This window comes from Malaclemys terrapin, chromosome 1 (assembly GCF_027887155.1).
Source record: "Malaclemys terrapin pileata isolate rMalTer1 chromosome 1, rMalTer1.hap1, whole genome shotgun sequence".
Lineage (NCBI taxonomy): Eukaryota > Metazoa > Chordata > Testudines > Emydidae > Malaclemys > Malaclemys terrapin.
In genome coordinates this window covers 129877332-129889454 of record NC_071505.1, presented here as the reverse complement: position 1 = coordinate 129889454, position 12123 = coordinate 129877332, and the positions used below count along the sequence as shown (strand labels likewise).

At 44.4% G+C, this 12123-nt stretch overlaps 1 protein-coding gene across 9 annotated transcripts in view; it reads right to left on the bottom strand.

Moving 5' to 3' along the window:
* The window catches only part of CCDC91 (coiled-coil domain containing 91), a 348558-nt gene that overhangs the window by 189855 nt on the left and 146580 nt on the right, over nucleotides 1–12123 (bottom strand). For all 9 annotated transcript variants that reach the window (XM_054038852.1, XM_054038884.1, XM_054038837.1 and 6 more), the window contains one exon: nucleotides 326–403. In XM_054038852.1, coding sequence (XP_053894827.1) covers nucleotides 326–403 — 78 coding nt within the window. The remainder of the gene's footprint in view (nucleotides 1–325; nucleotides 404–12123) is intronic.

Below are 12123 nucleotides of genomic sequence, written 5' to 3'. Positions count from 1 at the left end.
AGAATTTTTTTTAACAATTGGCAAAACACGGTATTTTTCTTTAGCCTCATGGTCAGAAATGGTTGAACCGTTTTGGCTGAAATGTTTAAAAAATAAATCAGCCTGAGGCAGACATGGAAAATTTCAACCAAATGGTCAAAGTTTGGCAAAGTTATAAGCAACTTAAACAGGGTCTTATAATGGGAAGACTTGTGTAACCTTAATAATAGGCAATACTACCAGCACCACCTACAATAAGGAATTACTGAGTGAGGTCCTTCTTATGTAAATATAAATATGAAACTAAAAACAATATCAAATTAACTGTCCCGATGGGGCAATTTACCTTAAATTCTTCCACAATAATAGTCAGGGCTTCATGTCCAGCTTTCCTCATGTCTTCTAACTCAAGCTTGTGTTTCTCCTGTAAATAAAATAAATAAATAAATAAGTAACAAATATTATACAATAACTACATGGGATTAACAGAATCATATAAATTGAGATGCAACATCCAGTGAACCAAGTACACCTCTTTCCTAGTACAAGACTGTTCTTCATATTTTCTGATGTTTTGTGCCAACTAGATTTAAAAGTCTCAAGCAACAGAGTTTCTATCACTTCTCTTTAGATACTATCTTCCTGCCCACCTCAATTCAGTGCTAAAAAGTCATTCCTAATATTCAGCTTAAGTTTTCCATTTCTTCCTATTACTTCTCCTTGTGCCATACTAAATACTTCTCCATTCTTTATATTTATACCCTTCAAATATCTGAATACCTATTGTCTTTTTTGTTGTTGTTGTTATTATATCTATTACCCTAATGTCTTTGGCCTTGTCTACACTACGAGAGTAGTTCGAATTTACTTGCATCGAATTTTTGGAATCGATATTGCAAAGTCGAACGTCTGTGTCCACACTAAGGACAGTAATTCGACTTTGTGAGTCCACACTAACGGTGAAAGCGTCGACATTCGAAGCGGTGCACTGTGGTCAGCTATCCCACAGTTCCCGCAGTCCCCTCTGCCCATTGGAATTCTGGCTGTAGCCGGCAATGCCTTCTGGGTAAGAAAATGTGTCGAGGGTGCTTTTGGGTAACTGTTGTCATCCGTCCATCACTCCCGCCCTCCCTCCCTGAAAGCGCCGGCGGGAAATCAGTTCGCGCACTTTTCCAGTCATTGACAGCGCGGACGCCACAGCACTGCGAGCATGGAGCACGCTGCGACCATCGCTGCAGTTGTGGCCGCTCTCAACGCCTCGCAGCTTATCATACAGGTTTCCCTGAGGCAGATGCAGAAAAGTCAGGCGAGGAGGCTACGTTACCGCGGTGATGTCCTGAAGTCTGAGAGTAGCACAGACCTCTCAGAAAGCAGGGGACCCAGCGCCGAGGACATCACGATGGCAATGGGTCATGTTGATGCCGTGGAACGGCGATTCTGGGCACGGGAAACAAGCACTGAGTGGTGGGACCGCATAGTGCTGCAGGTCTGGGATGAATCCTAGTGGCTGCGAAACTTTCGCATGCGGAAGGGAACTTTCCTGGAACTTTGTGAGTTGCTGTCCCCTGCCCTGAAGCGCAATGACACCCGGTTGCGAGCTGCACTGAGTGTACAGAAGCGAGTGGCCATAGCCCTCTGGAAGCTTGCAACGCCAGACAGCTACCGGTCAGTCGCGAACCAGTTTGGGGTGGGCAAATCTACCGTGGGGGTTGTTGTGATGCAAGTAGCCAAGGCAATCGTTGATGTACTGCTGCCAAAGGTAGTGACCCTGGGAAACGTGGAGGCGATCATAGATGGCTTCGCAGCGATGGGATTCCCAAACTGCGGTGGGGCCATAGATGGAACTCACATCCCTATCCTGGCACCGGACCACCAGGCCACCCAGTACATTAACCGAAAGGGCTATTTTTCCATGGTGCTGCAAGCACTGGTGGACCACAGGGGACGTTTTACCAACATCTACGTCGGATGGCCGGGCAAGGTTCATGACGCTCGTGTTTTTAGGAACTCTGGTCTGTTTAGACGGCTGCAACAAGGTATTTACTTCCCAGACCACAAAATAACTGTTGGGGATGTGGAGATGCCTATAGTCATCCTCGGGGACCCAGCCTACCCGCTAATGCCCTGGCTCATGAAGCCCTATACTGGCGCCCTGGACACTGAAAAAGAACTCTTCAACTACCGGCTGAGCAAGTGCAGAATGGTGGTTGAGTGTGCTTTTGGCCGTCTCAAGGGGAGATGGAGAAGCTTACTGACTCGCTGTGATCTCAGCGAAACCAATATCCCCATTGTTATAGCAGCTTGCTGTGTGCTCCACAATCTCTGTCAGAGCAAGGGGGAGCCCTTTATGGCGGGGTGGGAGGTTGAGGAAAATAGCCTGGCTGCTGATTACGCACAGCCAGACAGCCGGGCGATTAGAAGAGAACAGCGGGAAGCGCTGTGCATCCGGGAGGCTTTGAAAGCTAGGTTCCTGAGTGAGCAGGGTAACCTGTGACTTTTAAGTTTGTGTACAGAGAAGCTGAACCTGCCCCCGTTTCTTTACCCAGTTAATGTTGACTATCCTATCCAGTTACATACCCCCTTCACCCCCTTCCAACACACGTTTCGAAATAAAAATAGTTCTACTTTGTTAATGCACACCGTTTTCTTTAATACTGTTTTCGCGGGAATTTTTTAAAACTGGGACGCAGACTGTGGTGCGGAGCGGGTGTAGTGTAGTGACGCGAATGAAGCTTCTAAACTCAAGGATTGACAGGCTCCGCTGCAGTGGGATGGTTGTTTCAACGGAGCCTGTCACCCCTCCTGATCGGGACTGTGTGTATGGGGGGGCTATGTGACTTTGTGGCAGGGGGAGGACGGTTACAGATCCCCTGCTGCGTGGCTCTGTGATCCTGCATAAGGACCGCCGCTTAAGATCTGTAACTGCCCTCCCCCGCCACAAAGTCACAGAGCAACACCCCCCCCACCACATAACATGAAAACAACCTCCCAGACTAACCAGGGTAACTAGTCACTGCATCACTGCACTGTCTATGTGCCCTGCTGCTGTGCCTGCCCCCGCCTATGTACCCTGCCAAAGGTGACTGTCCTGTCCAATTACCAACCCCCTTTCCCCTCCTCCTCCAAAAGAACATGATTGAAACAGTAGTTAACAGAAACGTATTTTTTATTATCAACTACACATGGAAGTGGGAGGTGAAACTTGGACGGGGGCTTGTGTCAGGCGGGAAGGAAAGAACTTTTCAAGTTTTGGGGAATGAGAGCCTTCTGCTACTAGAGCTCTCTGCAGGGGTGGAGTGAGAGTTAGCAGGGACTCTGCCGCCTCTCCGTCTTTGCACTTTGGGTGAGATGGGTATGGGACTTGGTGGCGGGGGAGGGCGGTTAGAGATGGACTGCAGCGGGGCTCTGTCCTCCTGCCTCCGTTCCTGCAGAACATCCACAAGGCGCCGGAGCGTGTCTGTTTGCTCCCTCAGTAGTCCAAGCAGCGTTTGAGTCGCCTGCTGGTCTTCCTGCCGCCACCTCTCCTCCCAATCCATGTTTGCTTGCTGCATTTGGGTCAATTTCTCCCGCCACTGGGTCTGCTGTGCTGCCTGGGCTTGGGAACAGGCCATAAGTTCAGAGAACATGTCCTCCCGTGTCCTCTTCTTCCTATGCCTAATCTTCGCTAGCCTCTGGGAGTGTGATGCCAGGCTACGTTGTGAGACAGTCGCAGATGTGGCTGTGGGAATGGGAAAAAGGGAGTGAATTCCTCAGAAAGATAAATGTAGTTGTGAACAAAGAACATAGTCTTTCTCTGTGAACAAGACCATGCACAGCACCTATCACATGCGCACTCAGCACAAGGTCGAATTCTCGGCCTTCGCATTCAGTGCCTGGGGTCTTCCACAGCACATTTGAGAAGCGGGGCAGCACAACGGAATTTCTGTTGCAGGTAGACATGGTAAGCCGTAGACTTGTGGCAGTTTAAAACTTTTATATTACCACTGGCCTCATTTCACATTTAAAGCAATGTCAGTCCCTGCTGCCAGCAATCCGGCAAGCGGGAACTCTGCCCCTGTCCCACCCCCTCGCGGCTGTCCCCAGGAACGATCCCTTTCGGCAGCCCCTCTCCCGCCTCCACCGCGTGGCTGCAAACCAGCGGTTACAGTTCTGTAAAGGAACGAGCAAGCAGTCCCAACACTAACATTCCCCTACCTAATTCAAAGCAGGTCACCATGGGCGACATCACCCTGATGAGGATCTCTGACAGCGAGAGAGAGAGAATGCTCCGGGAAAGCCTCCAAAGACCAGGGCCGTATGCCGCCCTGCTGTGCAGAGCAATGATTCCCGAGTACTTGATAGTCTCGTGGCGCGGCAACGTGTCTTACTTCGGAGGACCCAATAAGGCCGCTCTCCCCAGGAACCTCATGCAACGGCTTTCCAATTACCTCCAGGAGAGCTTCATCGAGATGTCCTGGGAGGATTACTGCTCTATCCCTGCACATATAGACCGCATTTTACTCTAGCTGCTGTAGCAGGGACTAAACAGTAGAGCGGCTTGGGCAGGACAATCACGGAAAACCGGACATTGCTAGATTTTTTTTCAAAACTTGCACTGCCCATGACTGAACCGTTAAGTGCCTAGGGCAAAGTAATCATGAACAACCCATTCTTTTAATTGTTAATATTCCTGTTCTGTTAAAAATAAATGTTTAGATGTTTACAACACTTACTGGCTGATCCTTCCCCAGATTCTGTGTCCGGGGTAACGGCTGGGGACGCTTCGTAGGGGATCTCTGTAAGGGTGATGAAGAGATCCTGGCTGTCGGGGAAATCAGCGTTGTGAGCGCTGCCGACTGCCTCGCCCTCCTCATCTCCTTCCTCATCTTCCCCGTCCCTAACATGTCCGAGGAACCGGCCGTGAACACTATCCCATCCTCAGAGTCCACGGTCAGTGGTGGGGTAGTGGTGGCGGCCGCACCGAGGATGGAATGCAGTGCCTCATAGAAACGGGATGTCTGGGGATGGGATCCGGAGCGTCCGTTTGCCTCTTTGGTCTTCTGGTAGCCTTGTCTCAGCTCCTTGATTTTCACGCGGCACTGCGTTGCATCCCGGCTGTATCCTCTCTCTGACATGTCTTTAGAGATCTTCTCATAGATCTTTGCATTCCGTTTCTTGGAGCGCAGCTCAGAAAGCACGGACTCATCGCCCCACACAGCGATGAGATCCAAGACTTCCCGATCAGTCCATGTTGGGGCCCTCTTTCTATTCACAGACTGCACGGCCATCACTGCTGGAGAGCTCTGCATCGTTGCCAGTGCTGCTGTGATCGCCACGGTGTCCAGACAGGAAATGAGATTCAAACTGGCCAGACAGGAAAAGGAATTCAAATTCAAATTTTCCCGGGGCTTTTCCTGTGTGGCTGGTCAGAGCATCCGAGCTCGTACTGCTGTCCAGAGCGTCAACAGAGTGGTGCACTGTGGGATAGCTCCCGGAGCTATTAGCGTCGATTTCCATCCACACCTAGCCTAATTCGACATGGCCATGTCGAATTTAGCGCTACTCCCCTCGTCGGGGAGGACTACAGAAGTCGAATTAAAGAGACCTCTATGTCGAACTAAATAGCATCGCAGTGTGGACGGGTGCAGGGTTAATTCGATGTAATGGCGCTAACTTCGACATAAACGCCTAGTGTAGACCAGGCCTCTGTAGTTTCGTGATGAAGATGTTTTAAATTTTGATTCTCTTTTGCCTTAAAAGGAGTTGGGGTGGTCAGTATCTCTCTGGATCAGAACTTTATGACTTGCCTCAATTTAATCCCTCAAACCCCATGACTATTTTTATTACCTATTTTTTAACTCAGGGAAAGGCCTTGCTATGACAGTTTCTGTGAGGAGTCTTGTCAGCCTTCTAGAAGACTTATAAAGGAAAACTTCAGGCCTGATTCTTTCATCTCTAGTCTGCTTAAACTTTGAACAGGGGAAGTATAAGTCATAAGATGGAGATCTTTCAAACATTCATTTGGAGTAACCTGGAAAATGCTTGGAAAGACCTTAACAGACTTTACATCTAAGCTGCCTTTGAATTCTGACTTGCTGGGATGATTCCAGAGAATCTATTTATTCTATTACTGCTGTGATCCTGAATTATGAACACTAGAAGTCACTTGTATGTATATTTACGTATGTATGTCTTTTAGCTGTTTGCAACTCTCTTTTTTCCATTTATTATTAAACCTTTAGTTTTAGTTACTAAAGGATTGGCATCAGCATGATTATTGGGTAAGATCTGAGACTCATTGACCTGGGATAAGTGTCTAGTCCTTTGGGATTGGTGAATCAGATTTTCAGTAACCTCTCACTATATGGGATGCCTAAAGGGGACTGTGTTTGACTTCTTGGTAACCAGTGTGGTATTACTGAGCAGCTGTTTTGTTACTGGCTTGGTGAATCTAAATATAAAATAAACCACCAGTTTTTCCGGATTGTCTGCCCTATTTCTTGCAGTCTGCCCTGAGTAAGGCATTCTCAATGTGGCCCATCCAGGCACCCGGTCACAAGGGACTATTATACAGCACAAAAATACATTTTAGGTGCCATAATGTTCAGTGAATTCATATTTAGTTTACTGTTCACTATCACCCCTAGATCTTACTATTACTGCTTCCCAATTTTCTTCCTTTAAATAATTATACATTTTGAAGTATTATATACCACATTATTGCATTAGCTTGCATTTTTCTAAATGGAATCTTACTTTATTATTTTCTGTACATTGTTCTGAATTCTCTGGATTACTTTGCATTATTTCTCACTAATGGCAGGTGTTCACAATTACTTTCAAATTTCACTGTCATGCTATTTACTACTACTCCTATATCATAAATTAAAATATTAAACAGACCTGTCTGTAATCCATGTTGAACCCTTAGTACACACCTCTCCCCAACTCATTGTTTTTTTATTTTTCTTATTTTGCCAGTTTTCAGCACATGTTCTTCTCCAAGCCAATCTGAATTAATTTTCAATTAAAATTTAGAGACCATACCAAATACTTTACTCACATAGAAATATTACACCTTCTGCATTCCCTTCATACATTAACAATTCTAACAAAAAGAAATGTTGGTGAATTGGGGGAAGCTCTAGAAGATAAATGGAACAGTATAATGTTCCACTGTATCTAAAGCATCTGTCAGCTCTCTGTAACCTGAGTTTGCAATTCGGGCATCTTGTTAGATCTTCTGTTGCTTTTTGAGATAGTAACCGGGATCAACGCATTTTTTTCCATCTGTGCCTGATAAGGAGGTTGAAACCCTTTCTCCCCCACCCCTAAATGTGGGTCTTGCTACACTGGTCTACTCTTGAGATTAAGCTATTACAATGTGCTGTTTCACAGATCCAGTTGGGCTCCCATTAGGGTTTTACGCCTCTGGAGTGTGTGGGGGGTAATCTGTGTTCAGGAAGGCAAAGCTCCCCAAATTTGTATATGCAGTTCCTTTCAGCTAATAAAAATGGCTGAAGAGAGACAACAAATAGAGGAGATTCTTCCCTTTTTATAACCTTGCAGTCCCCTCTGTTAGCTGATTCTATTCAGCCTCAACATGTGACCACAGTCCCTGACCAGATGATCCATTGCCTACTTACCTCCCGCTGGAGGTCAGATTTGAAAAGCTCTGGGTGACAGCCCTCTCTTGAGCCTGGTCCACACTAACCCCCCACTTCGAACTAAGATACGTAACTTCAGCTACGTGAATAACGTAGCTGAAGTCGAAGTACCTTAGTTCGAACTTACCGCGGGTCCACACGCGGCAGGCAGGCTCCCCCGTCAACTCCACGTACTCCTCTCGCGGAGCAGGAGTACCAGTGCCGACGTCAAGCACTTCTGGGATCGATCCCAGAAGATCGATTGCTTACCGCTGGACCCAGAGGTAAGTATAGACCTACCCTTTGTTTAAGGGTGCTAAATTTGAATAGGTGGTCATTGAAGTTTAACAACCTTCTATTGTCAGCCCTGTACTACTGTCCTTTGGAACTTCTATCCATCACAGAAGTAAAAGACTGCAAAAGCAAACACCTGGTTTACACTCAAAATGGAGTTTGCAGTCTGGCACACGGTGTTCATAATCTCACAGAATATAAATTATGCAGATTCTCCAAATCATCATAGTTGTACCTGGAGACACGTTTTAAATCCATTTGAAAACCTAACCTCCAGTGCAGAAGAACACTCGTCAAGCAGGGTATCTTGCAGTGAGTACACGACAACCTGTGCTACATGACCTGCACTGCTACTTATTGCTTTCTGGGCAGAATTTGAAGAGTTTGTTTCAATTTACAAAGTTCTAAATGTTTTGAGACATATTTACTTGAGATTCAAATCTTCTTATGTGCAATATGCCACAGTTGCTATTAGCAAAAGCATTTAATTGGGAGCCCTAATATGTTAAGAGAAAGGGTCTACTGGCCAATCACTCTCCCCAGTGCCACCTTGATTCTGGAATCTCCCTTCTTAGAATGTTTTTGTGGGGTTGTGATCTTTGGAAAGATGATGAATGGGGATGTTTTGCTCATTTTAATTAGTTAGAAACTTTTTTTGATGTGAAAACTACTATGATTTTTTATTTCCCAGTTGTATTGTAATTGTAGAAATTGTTTAAGAACCTAGGGTTAATATTCAAAGATATTTAAGTACCTAAAAATGCAGATAGTTGTCAAGTGCGATTTTGAAATGAGCCTAGGCACCTAATTCCCATTGAAGTCATATGGGTAAATAAATACCTTTGATATCCTGGGCCCTAGACCCTAGAATAGGATGTATTTTATGTATTTTTAAATTTATGAAACATTTTATTGCCTAATAAATGTTTATTTCATCAGTTAGATAGTACATCATGAATGCCCAACTACCACACATCATCCTCTTCCACTGCAGAACAATATCCTACACAACAAACTATTTTTCAAATTAAAGAACTGTAATAAGTATGGAAATTAAAATATAATTTAATACAGATACTTTATGTACCCAAGTGGTGATAGATTATAGTAAGTGAAAACAGTATTTAATGAAATTTAAACATTTTAATTGTTTGCTACATCTCTAGATTTTTCAATAAACAATGAGTCCGAATCACAGCTTTTTACATTGGCATACCTCCTGATCTATATGCAGCAAAAGTATTTGGCTACTTGAAGGTAATCACCTGTAAGAATTTTAGGAGCAATATTGAATATCAGATTCAAAGCAGAAGATTTAATTGCGGCCGGGGGAGGGTAGGATTTTAATATGCAAATACACTACTACGTTTAGATATAGTCCTCATGTGATGTTAACATCTGGTTGTATAAGTCAGGTCACATCATGTAACTCATATCAATGACACCACATGCTAACTCAGACCTTGTAAAAAAAAACCACACTTGATATGCTGAGAACTAGCAACTATTTTAAGTACAAAAGAATAGAATCTACTGTATGGGAAAAATATGGTCCAGAGCTTAATATCCAAAACTTCACAAGTCATTAGCAAATTAAGTTAGCTGTAAGAAGTGAACATGGGAAAGTGCAGAAAGCAAGCATTTCCATGCCACTATATCTTTGATCATAGATATGGAGAAGGGGACTGCGGGTAAAGATCATTTTCAGTAACAATTCTGGCAGAACAGCATTGGAGAGAAAATGTTATGAATTGAAAAAGCTTTAAAATAAAAATAGTTAAAGGGTCAAGACAGGAAAATATTTTTTCAAAGATCATTTCAAACGTAAGTGAGCAATACCAAGATTGATGGGATCAAAAATGTTAGTTTCACTGTGAGAACAACATTTGATTTTAGTTTATAAGATCAGGTCCCCTCTTCGGCTCAAATGGAGGCATCTGAAAAATGCAAAACAGAAGGATAACCACCATGTGTGCCCCGTAAACTTCTCTTCATAGTGAATCTTTCAAGTTTTAATATAAAATAATTGTTCATACCCACATCTAAGCAATACATGCTAAATCTAAACTAGTAACTCATGCCCATGGGATTATTACATTCAGATTAGGTTATAAATAGTAATATGAAAATGCCAGATTAAGCAGATGAGTACCGTATATACTCGTTCATTAGCCCGTTCGTTTATAAGCCGACCCCCCAAAATGGATAGATAAAAATAGCAAAAACTGTATGACCCTTTCATAAGACGACCCTATATTTCAAGGTTTGGCAAACTTTGGCTCCTGGCTTACATTAGGGTAAGCCGCTAGTGGGCCTGGACGTTTTGTTTACCTGGAGCATTCACAGGCACGGAGCCCCTCAGCTCCCAGTGGCTGCGGTTTGCCATTCCCAGCCAATGGGAGCTGCAGGAAGTGGCGCCACTTCCTGCAGCTCCCATTGGCTGGGAACGGCGAACCACGGCCACAAGGAGCTGAAGAGCTCTATGCCTGCAGACGCTGCAGGTAAACAAAGCAACAACAATGTATTATTCAATTCAATGATTCCATAGAGCAGTGGTTCTCAAAGCCGGTCCGCCGCTTGTTCAGGGAAAGCCCCTGGCAGGCCGGGCCAGTTTGTTTACCTGCCGTGTCTGCAGGTTTGGCCAATCGTGGCTCCCACTGGCCCCGGTTCACCACTCCAGGCCAATGGGGGCTGCAGGAAGCGGCGCAGGCCAAAGGATGTGCTGGCTGCCCTTCCGCAGTCCCCATTGGCCCGGAGCGGCGAACAGCGGCCAGTGGGAGCCGCGATCGGCCAAACCTGCAGATGCGGCAGGTAAACAAACCGGCCCAGCCCGCCAGGGTATTTCCCTGAATAAGTGGCGGACCGGCTTTGAGAACCACTGCCATAGAGTTTAAAATAATCAAATTTTGGTGTAGACCTATTTATAAGCCGAGCCCCGCTTATGAACAAGTATATACGGTACTTAAAAAAATTATGAATAATTTTTTTCACAAAAATCAAGGAGAGATGGATCACTGGACATGCTAGTGGTGAAGAAGAAAGGACAATAGGAATACAAGTATAATGGGAACAAAAATAGGTAGAACCCACAAAACTGAGTACCTCCTAGACAAAAGCTGTATCCAGGCATCCCTGCAGGTCAAGCTTGTAATGCTTTGTGAGTGCGTGCCACCTCACATATTTTTTCAACCAACACTTTAGATTTAGCTCACAACATGGGCTGCAAATATGTAAGAATGTACTTTAATTCCTTCTGATGGTGGCAGGCCTTTTATTTTTTAGGCTTGTTAAATACAATTTAATATCCTCATGGATACAGTGTTCTTTAGTGTCTTCTGACCTCACCACTTCAGATGAAAAACAGAGGAATAGGAAATTACACTTTCTGAAATTTTGAGTTTTGGAAGGGTAGATCTTGACTGATCATCTAACAAACAAGTTATGCCGAAGTAGTTTGGTTTTTGTGTGTGTTGTGGACAGAAGGGTGGAATGGAAACATCTGGTGATTAATGGAATACAGGGTTTTTTCTTTCATATGAATTTGCCAGAAGCCCTGTATGACTTTGCCCCTATGTTGTTCCACAGTGTGTATCAGAAATACTAATTTGATTTTAAGGAAATATAGGGAAATTGGAAAGTGGGTCTGAAAATGACTCAAGAATAATTCTGAGGTTTCATCTCAGGCATATGAGGATTTTAGGTGGTTTTATATTTTCTGCCTCCTGAAGGATCTTTAAGTGTGATCAGCCTGACTTGGGGACCAATTTCTGTAAGTTTTGGCAAACCTCTGATGAGACTCTGGCTGTTCCATTCCTTTATTTGATCACTACTTCAATGGACGGAGTGATCCAAGGAAGACTGAGATTTGGAATGTCACTAACAAACAAACCTGTCTTCTGGATGCTCTCATGTGTCTCTTTTTGCTCTCTCTCAGCTGGAGACCCATACCAAGATGTTCATAAATAAGTGAAGGCATAGGCTTGTTATGATGTTCTGACTAGAATCTTTGTAAATGCGCTGGGTGCCACTGAGAGCCTGAAGAGGAGGCATTTTGTACTGTAAGTTAAAACATACAGAAGCAAACTGTAGGAAGTTATTGTACAATGGCTCTTTCTCAGCATTTCTCAGCCCTTTCAGTTTAGTGACCCCTTGTTAAAAGTTTTTTAAAAAAAAGGGATCCCCTTATATTTACTACAAAAGTAATACAAGAATGTAACAATTATAA